At 34.9% G+C, this 23,255-nt stretch overlaps 1 protein-coding gene across 5 annotated transcripts in view; it reads left to right on the top strand.

Moving 5' to 3' along the window:
* The window catches only part of BRAF (B-Raf proto-oncogene, serine/threonine kinase), a 93,591-nt gene that overhangs the window by 26,108 nt on the left and 44,228 nt on the right, over positions 1–23,255 (top strand). For 2 of the 5 annotated variants that reach the window (XM_014546737.1, XM_014546738.1), the window contains exons 5-10: positions 4,990–5,138; positions 6,097–6,216; positions 11,083–11,242; positions 16,926–16,962; positions 20,647–20,783; positions 22,119–22,236. In XM_014546737.1, coding sequence (XP_014402223.1) covers positions 4,990–5,138; positions 6,097–6,216; positions 11,083–11,242; positions 16,926–16,962; positions 20,647–20,783; positions 22,119–22,236 — 721 coding nt within the window. Of the gene's footprint in view, positions 1–4,989; positions 5,139–6,096; positions 6,217–11,082; positions 11,243–16,572; positions 16,609–16,925; positions 16,963–18,360; positions 18,481–20,646; positions 20,784–22,118; positions 22,237–23,255 lie in introns of all 5 variants that reach the window. The other 3 variants (XM_014546734.1, XM_014546735.1, XM_014546736.1) reach the window with 3 other exon arrangements.

Raw genomic sequence — 23,255 nt, 5'->3', positions numbered from 1 at the left:
AGAACTTCCACTCAGCCAGCCTTCCTGTGGTTCTGGATGGTGTCCGTTCCATCTTTTAGTTGTATTTTTGAAGTGGTTGTTCGAGGCAGCAAACTCCGGCGTTAACCTATGCCGCCATCTTGGTTCTCCAGCAATCTTTTTTTTTAATGTATTGATTTTTTACAGAGAGGAAGAGAGAGGGATAGAGAGTTAGAAACATTGATCAGCTGCCTCCTGCACACCCTCTACTGGGGATGTGCCTGCAACCAAGGTACATGCCCTTGACTGGAATCGAACCTGGGACCTTTCAGTTCGCAAGCCGACGCTCTATCCACTGAGCCAAACCGGTTAGGGCAGTATACCTAGTTTTATTTTTATAATGATTGCATAATCTGTAAGAATAGTATAAATTCTGTATAATTAACCATCCCTCTAATAATAGACATTTAGATGTTGTTTTAAAAATCTGTTATGTACAGGCCCAAACAGAATCTTTCTGCATACATCTTGACATACTTGCATAAAATTTTCTAAAGTATAAGTTAATGGAAATGGCACAGCTCTCCTTGAGGACTGAAAGAAGACATTAAAACTCTTTGATGACTTCTCCCTTTGGTGTTTGCACTTGCTAGAACCTAGCCTAAGCTAAGTGTCACTAGCATAAAGCCTGAAAAGTGAAACCTCTCTACCTTATAGATGAGGACACAGTTCCCAGAGCTTGAGAACCTGTCCTCTAAAAGGATAGGCAAAAGCCAGGATTAGAGTGATCTGCAAGACAGGAGTAAATTTCTTATCTATATATCTGAAATTTTAACCATAGTTTATTTTTTTCTAGATGGATAGTTATTGCTACCATTTCGGCATCAAGTGTTTTTCCATGTGCCTTGGTGATTAGTACAGCTGGGCTCTTAAAGCAGACAATTGATGAGATGATTTCCATGGGGGTTTGTGTATTCAGGGCTCTATTAGTGGTGAATAATGAAATCAGGTATTTCAGTAATCAAGGCATCTTCTTAACAAGTGTAAAATACACTTAACATCAATCAGATTTACTATGCAAATAGTTTTATAATGATGAACTAGGAAGTTCATTACTATTGAGTTTTAACTCAGTGTAGAATTTTGAGTGGTAAGATTTTAGGAATAAAAAAACAATTGAGCTTACATTTCATAGTGATTACTATTCTTTTTCTTAATTATTATGCTTAGCTAAGAATCAGATATGGGGAGGTAAAAGAAGACCTAAGTTGCTAATCGGAAAATTGTACTAAAATAGTGCCTCAGGAAGGTCCTTGATATAGGAATATAATTAAAGCAAACTGCAGGTTAGTTCCAGAGTATGGAAATCCTTTCAGCACTATTGGAGACCTTCCAGTAAATGTTTATTGAAAACCTCCCAGTTGCCAACACTGTGTCTAATATGATAATATAACAATGAATAAGGAAAAAAGTATCCCGGCCTTTGAGTAGAGAGATAGCTGATTTAATAAGAAAATTTTATAAACATTTGTAATAACTGTATGTGTAAAGTGCTATAGATATACAGAGTGGAGTCTCCTAACCTGCCTTTGAGGGGTCAGAAGGTTTCCCAAATGAAGAATATCTAAGCTAAGGTCTAATGGATGAGGGAATAGCAGAGAAGAGTGAAGGGAAAAGTAAGTAAGAAAACATGTTACCTTTCCAGTTTTAAAAAAATGTTCAGCCCTAACCAGTTTGACTTAGTGGCTAGAGCATTGGTCCATGGACTGAAGCGTCCAAGGTTCAATTCCGGTCAAGGACACATACCTTGGTTGCAGGCTCGATCCCCAGCCCTGGTCAGGGTGCATGCAGTAGGCAACCAATCCATGTGTCTCACTCACATCAATGTTTCTCTCTGTGTGTCTCTCCCTCTCCCTTCCATTTTCTCTAAAAATCAATGGAAAAATATCCTCAGGTGAGGATTGACAGTAATAAGAATAAGAGTAAGAATAACAACAATAATAATGTTCAGAATGGATGTTACAAAGTTAGAGGAGGGGGATGTTAAGAATAACAAGAGTTATGGCTAGAGTAAGCAGTCAAGTTCATGAGAGTCCTTGTAAACCATGTTAAAGACTTGGACTTCTCTGTAAAGTCATTGGAAATTTAGTGATTGTAAGCAGGGGAGAAATGTGACTAGATATGTGTTTTAGAATAATTAGATATGTGTTTTAGCAATTATTCTAAACTCATATATAATCATACTACTCCCCTGAGTGGAAGGGAAAGGGAGAGACACACAGAGAGAAACATTGATGTGAGAGAGACACATCGATTGGTTGCCTCCCGAGTTCCAAATAGAGGCAAGAGTAAAAGCCTGTACTCTCTTTGCATCTCTGTTGGATTTTGCTGGCTATTCAAGGAATGCTGCTGCTGCCTTATGGTTTCATAGTGTCTGTTATAAAAGCAATTCCTTCAGTATTTGCCTATATCCCTAGAATCCTTTAGAACTGGTGGAGTGAAGGATGGCAGGGAAGGTAGGGAAACAAGATTTGAAACAGATGTCATTTGTCTAGCCCTTCCCATTTTTCTGTAGGCACTCAGGTTAATGTCTTCCTTCAGACAGTCCCACACCTTACAAATTAATGCATGCAGATTGCCTGGTCTATGCCTCCCATTAATTTACCATCCATGTCTTAATATGCTCAAATTCAGAATAAGCCTAAATTGTGACCCAAAAGAAAAGAAACACCTTTCTGTGTTCACCTTTATTGACAAACATATACTTAAAAATACAAGTACAGGGTGGGCAAAAGTAGGTTTATAGTTTTTCATATGGAAAATAATACAACTTTTTGTGTACTCACAACTATAAGCCTACTTTTGCTCCATCCTGAATATATCACTTGCAATTTATACTAAAGTGCATACCCATGTTTTCTCCTCTCAGATATTTTTCTCTGTTCTCTGCGCCCCCCCCCCCTCCCCCCTTCTCTCTCTCTCTCTCTCTCTCTCTCTCTCTCTCTCCTCCTTTACATATACACACAACCAGTTACACATAATTTTCAAGTGTAAGTCAGTGATAGTAAGAAAGGTTACAATTGAGTAAATTAATGCAGGAAGAGAAATTAGGGTTTCATGATACAGATTATCAGGAGAGTGAAGATCTGAATGGTAGCAAAGAAGATCAGATGACTATAAAATGCTTATTCCTATGTGAAAGTTTTGTATTTTTCTGTGCTCTATCTCCTGAAATTATGCTAGCAGCATAAAAGATTCTCTTGACTTTGGCAAATAGTGGTCACATAAATGTTAAAGATCTTCTAATTTCTTGTATATCCAGAAACAAATAGAAAAGGAACAAAGCTAAAAACAAGCAGTTGCCTTTTTAAATCCCCTAGAAAGTGATAATAGAAAAGAAGATGAAGAAAACAAAAGTCATTTATAAAACTACCTAAATGTTCTCACAAGCCAGAATGGATGATATGCCAAGATGCCTTTTCTTTTTTAAGATGCCATTGTTTGATGAAACATTTTAAAATAGCTTTTAATCCTGTTAAATATGTTTATTGAGAAGAGTTTGGTAAACTGTGGGTATTATGTTCAATTTAATGATTCATGGAAAGCATTTACATGTAATAGATTAGAAAACTCTAATGTATATGTATGTAGTTAGGGTAAGTATTGTTATATGAATACAGATGTGTCCTGGGTCATAGTGCAAAATATATTTTTTACTTTAGTTTTTGATTAAAACTGTCTGAAAAACTAAGATGAATTGAGAATATGCAGCAAAAAACAGGACAAAATAGAAGTCACCCATGCTCTCACCACTTTGAAATAGACATTGTTAACATTTTGGTATTTGTTTAACCTTCTTATGTTTTCTGCTTATTATTTACACAAATTAATACTTTTCAAGCAGTTTCTAGCTTTGGTAGTTATCAAGGTAGAGCATCCCTAAAACAACCAAAAAAGAGAGAGCCTCCCTAGCATAGTTCTGTTTATGTGACCCAGGTGTGATAGATGATCTATTTTCATTCAGAGGCGCCACAGGAGGTGTGCTGGTGTTGGTGTGCCACAAGAGGCACACTCGTGGGCTGCAAAAACTTTTGAAACATGCAATACCTGACTGTTTAGTCAGAGGCACTGACCTCTTTTCCCTTAGATTATCAAATAAAAAAAATGACAACAGCCAACACAACAATAGCAATCCAGTGTGAATTAATCAGAATTATACCCATTTTTTGTCAAAATGGCAAAAATATATATTTTGTTGTGCCGCAGAATTTTAGTAATTAGTTTATGTGTGCCATGAGATGAAAAACGTTGAAAATCGTTGTTGGAGAGCATTTGCCTCTGATGTGGAGTTTTTACATGTTGTCTTTTAAGTTTCACAGAGGAGTGTTCACAAATGCATTTAGGTGTTCTAATCCTCTAACAAAATGATGACTTGTTAAGTTGTTCTTACTGTCTTTTAGGTGATTTTCCTGTTTCTTATCCTAGTTAGTAAGTTTAGGCAGGGTTGTTTTGATTTTCATAAAATTACAAATAGCTTTGTCTTTTATAATTATAAATGTTTTTACATTTTCCCTCCTCCCATTGCGGTTTTTTTGGGGGGGGGGGGTTGTGGCTCCTCTGTTGGATACCTTTGTGGTTTTAAATAGTAACACTAGTGAGCATCTTGTAACTTCTTTCTTTGTACAAATATTAAATTGTACCCTTATCTTTAAGTTCTAGTCCCTCTTCTTATCTGATCTCTACTTTTATTTTTATGTAGTCAAGATTGAAATTAGTTTTGAATTTTTTATTCATTTCCCATCAAGACTTCTGATTTTTTTAATTGGATATTGGGTGGGAGATAATACATATTAGTCTATCTACTATGTTGAAGCCACTGGTTTTCATTTGAGTATATTAGTGTGTAAGGCAGTTCTCATACTATAAATATGTAAAAGGTTTATTTACTATTTTAAACAAGAGAGTAAATAAGTTGATTCCTAAAAAGATGCTTGCAAGTTTTGAAATCCTTTATGATGTTTTACTCTGCAGGTACGGAAAACTTTTTTCACCTTAGCATTTTGTGACTTTTGTCGAAAGCTGCTTTTCCAGGGTTTCCGCTGTCAAACATGTGGTTATAAATTTCACCAGCGTTGTAGTACAGAGGTTCCACTGATGTGTGTTAATTATGACCAACTTGAGTAAGTAATCAAAAAAGATTTCTATCTACCATTTTACATTTAACTTTTCTGAATGTGAAACTAGTATGTCTTAGAGTCTGTGGGAATTTTTTGTCCAGTAGAGTTGTTACAGGGAATTTTTTTAAAGTGTATCTGGAGAGTAGTATGTAGTATAGCCTGTATTTTACTCCAAAATTGTACTTCTGATTCAGCTACACATTTCATTTATGTTTTATATTCTCTTTCAATTAATAAAGATCCCTTACTCATAGAAATCACTTATAGATAGTTTTGGGGAGGAGAGCAGTTGTTGTTTCAATTAAGTTAACCATTATATTTTTGGACCACAGATCAAAGAATCTGATTCTGTCAGCTATTTTGTAAATTCTGTTTCTCTCTCTCTCTTCCTATCTCTATATCTCTACCTCCTTTAACCCCACCTGCACCCCCAATTTATTTAAAAGTGAGATGTAAAATCTTTGTACCTAGTGTATCTTTTTCTAAAATTTTTATTTGCTTTTTATGCTAGAGTTTCTCTAACAAATTAGACTAAGTCTCTTTTAATCTTTTTGTGTGTTGTAGTTGCTGCTACTGTTAATGTGTTACTACTTTTCATGATCACTTGAGCAAATAGAATTCAACTCTGTATTTTAAAGTATATTATAATGATGTAATCTGACTTTGCAATAGTTACATTTTCTTCTAATTCCTTAACATTAAGCATGATTTTTCCCTTCTGATATGTAGAAATTTGCTATATAAAACAATTAGTTTTAGATTCTGAGCTTGCCTTTGAAAATGCAATTTAATTTTTAAAAATAAGCCAAAAGCACAACTAATTTAATTTAACAACCATTTCTAAAAATGGAATTTGATCTCCGATATTTCTGTTAACTCTATAATGTATTCTGTTATATGAAGCTTCTGGGTTTTGCACAAGTTAGGTTTGTTTTGTTTTGTTTTTGTTTTTGCCTCACAGTTTGCTGTTTGTCTCCAAGTTTTTTGAACACCACCCAATACCACAGGAGGAGGCCTCCTTTGCAGAGACTACCCTTACATCTGGATCATCCCCTTCCACATACTCCTCTGATTCTTTTGGGTATGATTTGACTCCTGCTGTTCAGTGGCATGCTATTTGAGCTGGTTTCTTTTGGATCTTTGGTTTACTATAAACTTTTTCAACATCTGGATTGTAATAAACTTATTTTATTACACCAGTTAGGTATTTAATATGCATTTGGTGTAGATACATGGGATTTAGAGTCCCTGCCTTGTGCTCATCACTTTATTGGGTAATATCAGATATAAAAGTACAAGACTTCCATTTAGAATTCTAGCATTAACATAAGAGACAGTGGCAAACAATAAAAATAATATATAATTAAAATCTATAGTTTATGACACAGTATTTAAAACTATGTGATAAGGTCAAATATTACCATGTTTACAGGAGAAAAGGATAGTGAGAGAGAGTAGTCAAGATAATGTAATGAAGAAAGTGGGATTTAAATTGGACCTTGAAGAATTCTAAAAGTCTGAATTAGCCTGGGGAATAAAAGCCTGGTGATTGGGAGGCAGGAAGCGGGGGGCAGTTAGAAATAGCATAAATAAAGGGAATAGCAATGGCATGTTTAGGAGATAGTGAAGAGAGCCTAATCTAAGTGGAGAAGAAGTATGTGTAAAACTAGATTAGAGAGTCTTGAATTTACACTACACATAAGAAGGAAAAAAAGAACTAAAGTGTTTTGAGCAGAGGACTAACATGATGAAAATGGTTTTAAAGAAAGAATCACTTAACAGTGATATACAGATAGATTGATAGAGAAATGTCTATTGTAAAGAAGGCCAACTAGGATGCTGGTTGTGAAAACAGTGAGAAGCAATGAAGACTTGAACTGAAGTAGTAGCAGCATACAGAAGGAATGAATATTCATAATATGTAAAAGAAAAAATTAATAGTATTAATTAGTTGTGGATGATAAAGACGTACATAGTCATCCACATATTCAAGTTTCGTAGTAGGAAAAAAAAGAGATGATGATGAGTTTAGAAGATGCCGGTTTGCTTTGAAGCATTTCTTACACAGGTCTGTTTACTCTTTCCCTATGGGATTTGAGGAAGTATAAATTATACTATATCTGGAAGCATACAGTTAAAAATAAGTCTGCACACAGCATTCTGTTCTAGACTATTCTAGAGATAATTAATTAAGATCAGAAATATTTATTGTCAGTTTTAACTCTACTTCTTCTCACTTTTCACAATGTAATGCCATTTCTTCTACCCAGAGATTTTTTTTTAAATATATTTTATTGATTTTTTACAGAGAGGAAGGGAGAGGGATAGAGAGTTAGAAACATTGATGAGAGAGAAGCATCAATCAGCTGCCTCCTGCACACCCCCCACTGGGGATGTGCCCGCAACCAAGGTACATGCCCTTGACCGGAATCGAACCTGGGACCCTTCAGTCCCCAGGCCGACGCTCCATCCACTGAGCCAAACCAGCCAGGGCCCCAGAGATATTTAAAAAATAATAATAATAATAAGTTGACACTCAAAATAGGCCTATAATTTTTATGAAGCCAACCTTTCTGGAGATGTAATAGGCTAGAAATTTTAGCAAAAAAACTTCTTTAAGGAGTGGGTGTATTTACTTATTTTGGACAACATAGAAGATGCAACCACTATGTTCTTTTGACAGGTTGTAACAGTTACCCCCTTTGGTGGAGTCATCTTACACCTGCTGTTTCTATCATTTGTATGCAGCTGTATATTTTTAGGAGAGCAAACCAAAATATTATTGTTTTGATTTTTAATTAATCCTTTAACTGTGACATTTGCTCCTGACAGATTCTATAGACTGTGATGCCTTTCTAATGTCAAGTCCCAGTTCTGTGAGCAGAGTTACAGAATATCATAATGAAATTAGTTTGGCCTCTCTGAAAGTTATTAATGGTAATGATGAGTACATTTGCTTACCAGTGATGGGAATGCTAGTTTTAAATTAAGAAACCATTTGCCTATGCCATAGGTACTTCATTCATAGTAATCTGAAGTAGATTCTGGTCTTGAGAAAATTATGGGGAAGATGTTTAAACTTTTGTTTTCCTGATGCTTTTCTGTTACAAGTGTATAGGGATAGTCTGAAAAGGCAGATGCCAATTCTGTTCTATATCAGAATTTCTTTGCATTTTGTTAATAGTCTGGTAACAATCATGATGGTCATGAAACACATATAAAAGTAGATGTAACCAAGACATATTGGAGAAGTGATACATTGCCCAGTTTGGATAAGAAATTAGAGGCACCCACTTTTCTACTTTTAAAAATTTCTTTGGAATGTATACATTATTGAAAAGGCAGCATTTTAAAAGTTGCATATCGCTGAACAGAGGTAGTCACTTTGCCTCAGAATTTTTAATATTCAAGATTAAAAATGAGACCTAAACTAACTGGTAATTTACTGAAGGGTGTTAAAGGTAAAAAAAATTTTATTTTTTATTTGGTACTACTTTAAAGAGGTAGACATATCATGAAGTGAAAGCCAGTTTGCTGACTGCCAACATACTTTACATGGTATAAATTGCCTTGGTTTTAGTAAAGAATTGCTAGCATGGAAATTCAATTTTATCAATTCCCAGAAATGATGAGAGAGAGGGATATACTGGTTTACATTAACCAGAATCAGAAAACACTTTGAAAGATATTTATGTGAAACCAAATTATAATCAAAAGATTGTTTTTGTTAAGGTTGGAATTAGGACAAGGTTCAGATGTTCATGATATCAAGATATAATAACTTGAAGTGTTCTTCTAAATTATAATATACTTGCCTTCAAGGCTTGATAAATTAACTTTGTGGAACAGCGCATATCATTCCCTGGGTGGTGTTAAATACCAGCTGGAAAATTATATTCTTCCTGGCTTTATGTAATAAGTAGATATCCTTTTTGTCTAGTATATCCATTTTTTCTTTAGATATCATAGTAAAACTTATCAGATTAAATCCAGGGTTTGTTTTTCTTACTTCTGGACTAATGTCCTTTGCATACATATTTCTAATTTTATGTATGCTACATATTGCTGTCTTAATTCACTAAGTTTCAAGAATGAGTTGCTGTCACTTATTGGTGTCATCAAATCAGTTATATTAATTAGACTATCTTGTAGTTAATTCGGGCTTTTTCTGTCTTCAAGTCCTAACTTAAAGTATGCTATTGCCTTGAGATTTCAAATTAGCCTATATAAAATAGCTTTATAAAAATCTGCACTTTCCCAAACTTAAAAAAATAACTAATATTGTCATTTTTACATTCTTTTACCTGCTCCCAAAATCTTTTAGCATAGGGTATACATTTGGCTGCCTAAAGCAAAAGTAAAGACAGCTCTGTCACAAACTAAAAATTTCTTAACAGAATAAAGAGGCCAGTGGAGCATGCTAATTTTCCTAAATGCCAATTTTATCAGTCTTTACCTATAATTTTCATTAGGCTAATACCAATTTTTTTAAACTACCTAGCATTTTATTATTATTTGGATTCATTTAGTTAATATGAATAGACAAAGTGCATATTTCTTTCCGTACCCTTAATAATGTGCTTCAGAGAAGTAAACTATAAACTGGTATGATTTAGATTCTGTTAACATGCTCTGTTCTTAAGGTTTTTGTCACTGTTTGGCTTCTTTGCTTCTTCAAACCTTTATTTCTTTTCTACTGTACGTCTTTTCTTCCTGTTCCTCTTTAAACCCTCTCCCCTCACAAAATATCTTTTTATCTTCACAACATTGTCTTTCTGGCTATGTCTTAACCACTAAATAATACTGATTAATTAGAGTTTGCATAAGATGAGGTAGAATGATAACCAATCTGAAGAGAGGCTGTTAGCACTGAGTCATTCATTGGTCCTGATGGAGCTCATCTTATTTTTCAACCGATCCTCATTTCCCAGCTCCCTTGGATATCTTTCTGAGGGGCATAGACTCCTCACAGCTATTTACAGTCTGACAAATCTTTAGTGTGCTCTGTGATTTACTTTGGGGACAGTGATGAGAGAGACTTTTTTATCTGCAGTAACAAAATATAGACCTCTCTGTAACCTATTTTCATGGCTTCATCAAAAAGATATTTTTACAAATATTTGCTTTAGTGCATAATGTATATGATTCTTACATGTCTCTTGTGTCAGTTCTTGGGCATAGTACTAGTAAATATTCCAAAACATAGGAGACTGATACTATAAGGATCAGGATCAGCTTTTGAGTTTGGAAATGATCATTTACTGTTGTTCAGGATTTTTATTCACCTCTTGGATAGAGTAACAGGTATATCTTTCAGGTCCTGAAATACACATGCATATTCTCAAAATACTTATAATTGCCTAATACTTTCCATAAAAATGTCATTTTAGTAACTTCAACTATCAAGGAATGGAAAAGGTAAAAAAAAAAAAGGCAGATTTTGATTGCTCAGTCTCTACCTAGAGCAGGGGTGGGGAACCTTTTTTCTGCCAGGGGCCATTTGGATATTTATAACATCATTCCCGGGCCATACAAAATTATCAACCTAAAAATTAACCTGCTATATTTGGTCAAGCATTTAATTAACGTCTTGGCAGGGCCAGACGTTCCCCGCCCCTGACCTAGAGCATTCTTGTGTAACTTTAAAAGACGAGTTTCTTCAGCTGATTAACCATAGGTCATTTCTAGCCATTTGTAGGTTTCCCTGGAGTTTTCTAGCTAAGAATCAATGTTATCATTGATAGTCCCTGCAGGTAATAGTTGAAGGCATATTAGTTTTTTAAACTAATACTTTTAAAACCCATTTCTGCTGGGTTATTAATGCTTTATTTTAACAATTTTATTTGAGAATATGAAAACAAGGAAATCTTTATATTATCCATTTTTTAATGTTATTATCTCTATAAAGTTGCTCTGAATCTTATCTTCAAATGACTTGATTTTTCAGGCCCCAAATGCTCACCAGTCCGTCTCCTTCAAAATCCATTCCAATTCCACAGCCTTTCCGACCAGCAGATGAAGATCATCGAAATCAGTTTGGACAACGAGATCGGTCCTCATCGGCTCCAAATGTGCATATAAACACAATAGAACCTGTCAATATTGATGTAAGTATCCAGCATTGTTAGAACTAAAAAATTCAAGTGTGTTTATTTTTCTGCTACAGTTCTAATATAAATCAGAAATAAGTATCATCTTTCATTAATCACAGTTATAAGTGATAGACTTTTATGAAATATAGATCAGAAAAGCCTTGCCATCTTCTCTGATGGCATTAAATGCTTAACTGGTACCAAGTTACAGGCTTATTCTGATTTTTTCCCCCTTAAGACACCACCAGTCCTATTTTCATTTATTTAACAGATAATCCACTTGGCCATTTTATGATAAAGAAAAAATAAGAATACAGTTGTAGGTTTTTTCATTAAATCAATTTGAAATCTTTACCTAAATTTCTATAACTTTGTGTTAAATAACCCTAAGGACTAATCATTGGTTTATGTATTTTACATGTAAAGCTACCTTATCTTTTTTACTTTATTGAGTATACCATTGTATTCTGTTTCTATACACATCTTGATTTGGGTATATTTTTTTAATGTAAAGTTTGTCATTAAGTTTTAATCATTCATTGTTTAAAATGCATCTTCTCTGGTTTCATCATCATATATTGTAACCTCACCTCTTCAGTTATTTTGACCACCTTCTGGCTGGTCACTCTTGACATTTTTACTTTCCTAGTTTATCTTGCACACTGTAATTTAATTATGTACATTAGTGTCAATTCTTCAATTAGACCTTAACTTCTGGATAGCAGAAACCATTCCTAATATAGCTCCTTTGGCACCTATCTTAGAACTAAATACATAATAAATCATCAAAAAATATTTGTTTCAGTAAAAGAATTAGGAAATAAGGCAGAGGGAATTCCCTATAATATAGATCAGGAGGTCAACAAACTTTTCCTTAAAGGGCCAGATAGTAAATATTTTAGGCTGTGGGCCATGTGATTTTTAATGACAGCTATTGAACTCTGCCATTGTAGTGTGAAAGCAGCCATAGACAATGCATTATAAACAAATAGGTGTGGCTGTATTCCACTAAAATTTTATTTATAAGAATAGGTGGCCAGTTCATTATATTTTGCCAGTCCCTGATATAGACAAAGAGAGGAAGAGGAGAGAAAAAAGATGAAGCACACAGGATCAGTCCAACAGGACTGGTTCATTTAATTGGTCATCCCAATAACTGAGTTACACAGAAGAGGATAAAAGTGCCCTTGCCGTCTGAGCTGTGTTGGGCTGGGACCCTTGGAATAATCTTGGAATTAGATATTATGTTCTTCAGAACTTGTGCTTTAGAATAAAGAGGATAGATTATCCTTAATCTCTGTCTGTAATCAATAACAAAACAAAATCCACAAGGTGTTTTGTTTTGTTTTTTGCTTTGGAAAGTAATTATATATATTTAAAAAGGAAATTGAAACTGTGTAAGCAGGGTCCTGGAGTTAATGAGGTGGTTATATGTGTTAGAAGTCAGGTTGTTCTCTTTATACAGGCATTCCTTATGTGAGTCCTCATAATTACAAGGTGGAATAGAGAAGCAAAAATTGTCTTAACAGGAAAACATATTAGTTTCCACTCAAACATCCCTTGTCATTTAATATCAGCCTGCGTCCCAACCCCTTTACATTAATATCCAACATTTCAATGAAAACATAATGCAAACTTATTTCAAATCTGGCACACACAAAAAAAAAGATTTTAAGGATTTTATGAACACTGTAAAAAGTGACTGGAGAACTACTCAAATCATATAAAGCTATTGACAAATACATAGAATTAAGTCAGTCTGGGTAATAACAGAAAACACAAAATTCATAAGGATGACAATATAATAGGCTCTTCAAATGAAAATTATTTCAATATCAAAGGATTGCCCTATCTGGTTTGGCTCAGTGGCTAGAGCGTCGGCCTGTGGACTTGAAGGGTTCCAGGTTCGATTCTAGTCAAGGCACATGCTTGGGTTCAGGCTCAATCCCCAGTAGGGGGCGTGCAGGAGGCAGCTGATCAGTGATTCTCTCTCATCATTGACGTTTCTATCTTTCCCTCTTCTTTCTCTCTGAAATCAATAAAAAATACACATATTAAATATCAAAGGATTGAAAGAGGCCCTTGTAGGGTGAGGGGATAGAAGATGATGGGGGTAGGGGTGGGTAAAAGATCAACCAAAGGACTTGTATGCATGCATATGAGCATAACCAATGAACACAAGACAGTAGGGGGGTGAGGGTATGTGCTGGGGGCTGGTAGCAGCCTGGGAGAGGTCAATGGGGGGAAAAGGAGACTTGTGTAATACTTTAAACAATAAAGAATTTAAATTAAAAAAAGAAAGAGGCCTTTGAAGGGTAGAGTCCCCTAAAATTATTTTTAAATATATTTTTTATTGATTTCAGAGAGGAAAGGAGGAGAGAGAGATAGAAACATCAGTGATGAAAGAATCATCTATCGGCTGCCTCCTGCACACCCCCTACTGGTGATTGAGGCTGAAATCCGGGCATGTGTCCTGATGGGGAATCTAACTGAGACCTCCTGGTTCATAGGTCAACACTCAACCACTGACCCACACTGACCAGGCTAAAAGTTTTATTAAAATGACTATTATTGTGGTGTAAAAGATGAACTTGAAATTAAGAATTTCAACTTGTGCTATCATATAAGTTTGATATTATGACCAATAAAAACTTTATTCTTTCTGTATTTATTCTAAGAATTAGCATATTTTTGAAATTATAACTTAATGTAAAAGAAATAAACCTTATTATAAATTTTAATTTTATTTTTAAAGAAAAATTCCCAAATCAGACTTTCTTCTCACTTTTTACTGTGAATTTTTTTCTGTATTTTTATTGGATTCATTTTAAGTGACCTTTTCCCAATACTAATTTTCTCAATAAGGTTTTCCTCGATCTAGTTAGATTTGAATACAAAGGAAAAAAGATGTAGGAGAAGGGAATATGGGAATAAACAGATAATGAAATAAGAAAACAAATCTTATTTCTAGGTTATGTCTGTTCTCAGAAACTCAAAATTGTAACCTTCATCTTTACTTTCAAAACAAACATTCTTTAGACCAGCGATTTTCAATCTTTTCCACCTCATGATACTCATAAGCTAATTACTAAAAATCTATGGCACGCCAAAAAAAATACATTTTTTTGCTGATCTGACAAAAATATAGGTATAATTTTGATTCATTCATACCAGATGGCTATTGTGTTGCTGTTGTCATCTTTTTCGTTTGACAGTCTAAGGCAGTGGTTCTCAACCTGTGAGTCGCGACTCCTTTGGGGGTCGAACCACCCTTTCACAGGGGTCGCCTAAGACCATCGGAAAACACATATATAATCACATACTGTTTTTGTGATTAATCACTATGCTTTAATTATGTTCAATTTGTAACAATGAAATACATCCTGCATATCAGATATTTACATTATGATTCATAACTAGCAAAATTACAGTTATGAAGTAGCAACGAAAATAATTTTATGGTTTGGAGTTACCACAACATGAGGAACTGTGTTAAAGGGTTGCGGCATTAGGAAGGTTGAGAACCACTGATCTAAGGGAAAGAGGTCAGTATTTCTGATTAATCATTTGTAGCATGTTTTATTTTATTTATTTATTATAATTGATTTGGGGGAGAGAGAGATAGAAACATCAATGATGAGAGAGAATCATTAATTGGCTGCCTCCTGCATGCCCCCTACTGGGGATTCAACGCACAACCCAGGCGTGTGCCCTTGACGAGAATCGAACACGAGACCCTTCAGTGCGCAGGCTGACGCTCTATTCACTGAGCCAATACCAGCTAGGGCAGGTATAGCATATTTTTAAAATTCTTGCGACACACTGGTTGAAAATCGCTGGTTTAAGCTATTTTGCTTTATCTCTTATTGTCACCACTATTCTGTTCTCTTAGGCTTGAGAATTTGGAGTGTCATCCTTATATCTTGCATTTTCATCCTCCCCTATAATTAAATAGTCATAATCTATTACCTTTTCCTTTTGATATGCATCCAAGATTTGTTCTTATTGCCACCACCATTTGGACCCATATTTATATTTCATTTGAACTGCTTACTTTACTACATTACTCTCCGAAATGGATTTCCTGCCATTGATTTCTTTCTCTCCATTCCATTCTTTATGCTACCACCATATTAATTTTTTACAACACCTTTATCATTATCTCTTCCCTTGTTCCAAAACTGTCATTGACTTCCCATTGATTGCAAGATGAAATGTAAACCCTTTAGCATTTTCGTTCAGTGTCAATCATTTCACTCAGTTTCAGTTGTTATTTACCATTTATTTTTCCAGTAAACAAGACTTAATACTGACTCTGGGATAGACACTGTGTCAGAATTCGGAATTAAGGATGAATTAGCACACATTCTTTGCCCTCAACAAAGTCATAATCTAATGTATGAATCATGTAAAAATAAATAATCACAAAAAAATATATAACGATAGTTTATTGAAGAGGGTAATAAACTCTACCTGGTTGGATCTAGGAATATTTGGCAGATATGAACAACATTTAAGCCAGGTTGTAAAAGATGAAAGAGTAGGAGTTCATTAAATATACTAGTTGGGGTTTTAGGAAGAAAGGGCATTTGTTAAGGAAATAGTATATGCAAAAGTATGAAAGTACCTTTACATAGAAAGTTAGTGAGACCCCCCCAGGATTTTATATTTATTGGTAGCCACACAACACCTAGCACCTTGTTTGCAGATCTATGAGTATTTGTTGATAATTCTATAGAAAATGTTGAAGGCTTTATAGGATACATTGAACATGATAGAAATACTTTCGTAAAGAATTTACTCTTTGTTTTTGCCCATAAACAAAAAGCTGCCTGTTTGCAAAGAGCCTCTAAGCCTATTTAGAGACATTTGGGACCATTCAATTCCTCACGTTTAAGTTATATTGGGCAAACACATTAATCTAAGTTCTGCTTATTAATATCCAAATTGCATTGTGTTGGCAGAAGACTCTTCCCCTCACCCCCAACATTGTCTGTTGTAAAAAAGCTACATCTTAATGACAGATTTTAACAAAACTCTTGTTTGAGTCATTTTTGTTTTTGTCCGTCTAGTGTGTCTTTACACATCATATTTTTATTACTGTAATCAGGGTACATTTTTTATTCTGTTTTTTATTATATTGTAAACATTTCATGATTCAATCTTTATAATTATTTTAGTAGCTGCATAATACTCATTAAATTTATACACCATAATTTACTTAGCCAATATGTCAATCAGCCTAGAAGAGGGAAATAATTATTTCTGATTTTTTAGTATGGTGAATAATGCTGCACTAAACATCTTTGTGCATATCATTTTTTTCTTCTGAATTATTTCCTTAGGAAAAATTCCCAGAAGTGGAATTACAGGATCAAAGGGTATGAACATTTTATGGCTCTTAATATGTGCCAGTAGAATTTTTATAAGAATTGATGCAGCCATTGGTTTTGAATGGCCTGAAATGGATTTCAACATTTAATCAGGACTAATAATCCCGTCAGTATAGGATTAGGTTGCTTCAAATTTTGATTTTATCATTTTCACTAGCTAATTTCATATTTTTTCTGTTTTGTGAAGTAATTATGAGAGTTATTTTAAATTAACCTTTCTGTTTATGCTTAGTAGAAAATTCAGTGTTGTTATTACTTTCTTACCACATGCTTTGAATAAAATATACATTACTATTTATTTGTAGGACTTGATTAGAGACCAAGGGTTTCGTAGTGATGGAGGTAAGTGGTGATTTCAGTTTTTAAAAACTCAAGGAAAAATGCAACTGCTTTGCTGCTTGTCTCCTTTATATTTGCTTCTTTCATGAAACACAGACACAGAGAAAAATGTGTAGAGAAAACCCAATTTTTTTTTGTTTCCTTTAGTATTTATCTCTATTAAAATTTTAACTAATTTATAACATGAATAGAGAAAAAGAAGACATTAAAAGGGTTCTTAAATGTACTACCTATGATTTTAAAAGGTTGTCAAGGAGAGATTCTTAGTTATTTTACCCACTTTATTGATTCCAAACCCTCTCCAAAGCTGGAGATGCAAAATTTATTTTGGAAACCTCCACCAATATTTAAATATTAAGCTTAGAATCAATTAAAACATGATTTTTTAAAATCATTCTTGGAGAATCCCTTGGATTGCCTGTTACAACTTCTCAATTTGATAGATATTGTCAACTATTTCCCTCAGTCTTCTAAAAGGGTTTGAAATGTACATCTTACATAATGGATCCCTAATAAAGAAGCCCAGTTGCCCCTTTTTTGTCCGGTAAATAAAATAAGCAAATGAGAAATTAAATTGAGATTTCTTACAGAATTTTTATCTGACTTTTCACTCTAGCACCCAGTAAAAATAGGGGGCATAAGAAAACATTGCATAAGAAAATTCTTAAAAATTGCATAATTTAAATAAGAATTTACCCCCACATAATGTTTTTCCAAGAGATGGTATTTGAAACTGTCTTAAAGTTTTCTTCTAGATGATTCTCCATATTTACTTTTTCAGCTGTCTTCTATCTAATAAGGAAGGCCTGCAATACTACTTACCTTGGTTAGAGTTGGTCTCTTCACTGTGACCTGCTTTGTCTTCAAAATGTCTAAGCCCAGTCTCAAAGATATTTTATATTGAACATTGTATAAACCATCTTTTGTTGTGTTTCTGTGTACCTGTGAAGCTACCAAAGTAATAACCCTGCATTAAATACTCTAGACTTCATATTTACTATAGTATATAGTTACAAAAGTGTTTTTTCTGTTTGTTATTCCATGAGCCCTCCAATTAATGTTGCTGCCAGTTTGACTTTCATATGTCTTAGTAGCTGTGGCTTTTGAAAATTTTGCCCAATACATCCAGCATTTAAATGTTGCCATCATTTTAGCATCACAAAGTTAACTTAGTCTTAAAAACTGCCTGCTTAGTATCTAAAATGAAGTGGCATCTCTTGTCCTTTCTTATGAGTCATTTTTTAAAAAATCATTGGGATTTTGAAAACAGTGTTTTAAACATCCAGAATTATTTTGTGAAGCAGGCTTCGACTCATCTTATTTATTCCCCATGACTTCTTTCATTTCTTCTGTGTGTCTGTCTTCCTGTGTTTGCCTGCCCCTCTCTTTCTCTTCTAACAGCCCCTTTGAACCAGCTGATGCGCTGTCTTCGGAAATACCAATCCCGGACTCCCAGTCCCCTCCTACATTCTGTCCCCAGTGAAATAGTGTTTGATTTTGAGCCTGGCCCAGTGTTCAGAGGTAGTTGGGCTCTTCTTTCTTGTTTTCACCCAAAGCAAACTAAATATAAACTACAGCTACTGTTTGTGCCTCACCTTCACAGCGTGTGTTTGTAAGTGTGAGAGTTTTCAGTACTAAATTTCTGCTTGGCCTGGCTGGAATGCTCTGAATGTGCTTGTCACACATACTCACTACCACAAGCTTTCTGTCATAAATTTTAAAAGCAAGAAAAGTCTTAGATTTCCATCATGTTTTTTGTTGCATTACTTTTTGGTCTTGGTAACTTCTTAAACTCAGTGGGTGGCAATAAATAACATGGGAGGGGGTGTCCTACTTGAATTCCTTTTATTTTAATCTATTTACGTGGTCACCTTGATGCCTGTTAATACTTGTTTTCAATTTTTTTGGTTTCTAAAAAAGTAAAAATGGAAATGGAAATCCCTATTATGAGATTTTAATAGACTTTTGCCTTTATTTTTTCTGTATTATCAGCAGTGTCCTTTTTTAAATGTAGGACATGTATATTTTATATTATATCAGAGGTAGGGAGCTTTGAAAATACTTTCAATGTATTTGGGATATTTTGGCATACTTCAGGAAATTTGAGGATTGATAGTTTCAGCTATGCCTTAATCTGAGAAAAAAGCAGTATAATTTCAATCTCCTATTTTATTTTGCCATAACTTTAATTAGTAGTTAAACTGATTTTTTAAAATAAAGTCAAAATTGAGGCAGGAGTTTGCTATAAATAGTTTTAAAGAATTTACTGGCTTTTGCTAGTGTCTGCCAGTTATTCTGAACATAGTGGTGGTGTTTCAGATTTTTGCTCTCAGTCCAGCTGTTTCTCAGAAAATCCATAGAATGGGCTGGAAGTCATACAGGACCAAGTGGCGTAATTTAATAATATCTGTACAGTACTAAGTAGATCAGAACTGGGAGGCCTGGGCAAACAGTTAAGGCTTTATGATGTTGAAAATTATCAATAGAAGGTAGAAAATCGATTGTGCTCTAGTTAATAGACATTCCATTTTCTTTTAGAAATTTACAGATGAGATTATGGAAATTTCACATGGTAACCTGTGATGTAATAATGATAAAATTTCTACACAGATTTAAATGTTGCCATTGGTATCCCTGTTTGGAAGATAGTGACTGCCCCTTTCCAAAGAATAGTAGTATTTTTTTAAAATTCTCTTGAAGTCTTTTTGTTCTGTATGTGCAAATATTTTTTGATATCTCAGTCCTACTTAACTGTACTCAGGCCCTACTAGGAGTCATTGTCCTGAACTACTCTGAACAAGGTACTGTACATGAACTTAGAATTATTGCCACTGAGCCAGCACTTGGAAAAGTACCCATCAGAAAGTATGCAACCCTGCCAACTGAGTCCACTTTCAAAGAATACACCCCGTGGACTCAGTTGACTGATAGAATATTTCCGTTTGTAGTAACTTGGCTGAGATGCTATATCACTTACTTTGCTCTCACTTATAAAGGCAGTCAGGGATTATTCAGAGAGGCTTGAGAAACCGCTGGCTTTGTTGTATACAGGCAACAAATCATATCTGTTTACTAGACTAAGCCTTCAGGAACTGATGAAACTGACCAGTGTCTCTCACTCTTAAGTAGTCTAGTATGTGGTGTAGGATTTTTTTTTTTCAATGTAGTGGCTAATATGAAGAAGCCAAATATTTTCAACATTGTGGCCATTATTAGAATATGTTTCCATTTGGGGATTTCCATCTTTTTTTATATTATATTTTTTATATTGATTTATATTTGTTTGCTGAAGCAACAAAATAAAGTTGTTGTTTTTTATATAGGCTGTTAAATTGATTTTGCTTTTTTGATTTTTTAAGTGAAAGAAAAAGAACCTTGGGAATATTGTTTAGTATTTATCTCTTATTTTAGAGAGATTCTTCTTAGAAAATGCACCAATAAGCAAAGTGTATATCTGTAATCAGATGTTTCAAGGGTTATTAAATTGGCCAGAAAACTAAAAGAAATTATAGTACTAATTACCAAATGAGGCCCCTTTTTGGCCTATCCTTTCTAAAAGTTCTATACTTGAACATGCACTGTATTTTTTAAATAAGTCTAAATCTCCCCACACCCTCTGCCCCCAATAAATAAATTAACATACTTGATCTTCCTTTAATGGATACATTTTTCCTTTCACTAACTTAGGGTCAACTACAGGTTTATCTGCCACCCCCCCTGCCTCATTACCTGGCTCACTCACTAATGTGAAAGCATTACAGAAATCTCCAGGACCTCAGCGGGAAAGAAAATCATCTTCATCCTCAGAAGACAGGAATCGAATGGTAAAAGTATATGATATCTTTATTTTTCTGTGTTCTCTATAGAAGTCAGAGCCAAATCTAATGTCACCTTTAGATATAATGATATGTCCATATGTGACACAAAATTCCCATAATCAAATAAAATTAAGAGCTGATAATTGTTTGCTTAAAGCACATTTGCACAACACAGATTTATGCTCTCAACTCTAATGCAATTAAGTTAAAGGTAGTTTCAAAAGAGTAAGAATACAGTTGACCATTGAATAACAAGAATTTGTATTGCATGGATCTACTTACATGCTGGTGTGTGTTTTTTTCAGTAAATAGACAGTTGGCCCTCCATATTCTCAGGTTTTGCATCTGTGATTCACTGGACCAAGGATTGAAAGCAGTATTGGTCCTGGAACCAATCCCCAACAGATACCAAGAGACCATTATAGTGAAGTTTTAAGAGAAATCAAAAGTTATACACCAATTTTCTTTTCTTTTTTTAATATGGAACGCTTCACGAATTTGCATGTCATCCTTGTGCATTCTAATCTTCTCTGTATGGTTCCAGTTTTTTAGTATATGTGCTGCCAAAGGGAGCACTATACACCAATTTTCCACTGCTCTGGGAGTCAGCACCCTTAAGCTCCCCATATTTGAGGGTCAACTGTAGTGTTCTCTTTTTAAAATAAGGAAAATGGGTAAGCCTAGTATTTTAGGAAGCATTATTATGCATATATGTTCTAAAGCAGCGGTCGCCAACCTTTTGGACCTCATGGACCACCAGTGGCGACCGCTGTTAAAGGGCTTATCTGAAATTCAAATATTTACCAAATGATATTCTTTCCTATTTGAAAAAATAACTTTCTGCTGCACAATAAATACATATTAAAAACTAACAATTTAATATTAGCATTAGTGTAGTAATAGTATATGTTGGATAGGTGGATTCTTTACCCTACCAAAGTGATTGTATATATTGACAGTTTTTTAAGAGACTGGATCAGATAAGATATCTGAGGAAATTTAGCACTGACTAGAAGAAAGTAAGGAGGTAAATTATCAACAGTAATCATACTATATTAATTTAAAATTTGGCCTTTGGAGCCAAAACTAGTCACAGATACTTATATTGCCTGTTAGTAGCCTTGAAGAACTGACTTAGTTCTTCAATTTAAGTTCTGTATTATAAGAATCATACTTCTATAATTCTTCCAGAGTGTGTGTGTGTGTGTGTGTGTGTGTGTATGTGTGTGTGTTTAATGTCCCTTTCACACTCAGACACAGGGGAGAATGTACTTAGTGTGAAACAAGGTTTTCCCTTTTTTTTGTTTGCTTTGGATTGACTTTTGCTCTATTTTTATCAAGAAAACACTTGGTAGACGGGATTCAAGTGACGATTGGGAGATTCCTGATGGGCAGATCACAGTAGGACAGAGAATTGGTTCCGGGTCATTTGGGACAGTCTACAAGGGGAAGTGGCATGGTATGTATATAGTATGGTGACCTTGTCACAAGTTATAATAATAGGAAATATCTAATAACTTTTATTTTTAAAAATCAAAGGGAGTATTCACTTTTTGTATCATTAAACTTTTTTTTTTATCATATCCAAAAGTTATTAAAGATTTCTAACAAAAATTATGGAAAATAAAAACTGGATTCATAGCCATCAGGTCTCCTATCATTAGATTAGGTACAGTTTTTAAAATGTATTTTTATTGATTTCAGAGAAGAAAGGAAGAGGAAGAGAGAGAGAGAAACATCAATGATGAGAGAGAATCATGGATTAGCTGCCTCCTGCATGCCCCCCACCAGGAATCGAGCCCACAACCTGGGCATGTGCCCTGACCAGGAATCGAACCATGACCTCCTGAGCCACACCAGCTTGGCTTAGTTACAGTTTTTAAAGATGATGATTCTCACCTGGCTGGCGTGGCTCAGTGGTTGAGGTCATGGTTTGATTCCCAGTCTGGGCATATGCCCAGGTTGTGGGCTCGATCCCCAGTGTGGGGCGTGCAGGAGACAGCTGATCCATGATTCACTCTCATTGATGTTTCTCTCCCTCTCCCTTCCTCAGTGAAATAAAAAAAAAAATGTATTAAAAAAAAAAAAAAAAGATAATTCTCCAGGGGAGCTAATCCCCAAGATGTTTTTTTCTTTGATAATTTTTCTGCTTGTACTTTCACTAGAGGCCCGGTGCACAAAAATTTGTGCACTCGGGGGTGGGGGGTTGTACCTCAGCCCGGCCTGCACCCATTTGCAGTCCAGGACCCCTTGGGGGATGTCCACCTGTCGACTTAGGCCCACTCCCCGGGAGATCAGGCCTAAGCTTGCAGTCAGACATCCTTCTGGCATCCAGGGAGCCCTCGGGGGATGTCTGACTAAAGGCTTAGGCCCCCAAGGGAGCTGTGATGAGGAAGCTGGGGTGACAGGAGCCACGCTGCCCCGCCCGGCCACCCCGGGTCGGGTTGCACATGGGATGCCTGGGCAGGCTGGCGGATC

The sequence above is a fragment of the Myotis brandtii genome, unplaced genomic scaffold (assembly GCF_000412655.1).
Source record: "Myotis brandtii unplaced genomic scaffold, ASM41265v1 scaffold455, whole genome shotgun sequence".
NCBI classification, from domain to species: Eukaryota; Metazoa; Chordata; class Mammalia; order Chiroptera; family Vespertilionidae; genus Myotis; species Myotis brandtii.
Note: the sequence above shows the minus strand (reverse complement) of the source record. Positions and strands in the feature narration are given on the sequence as shown.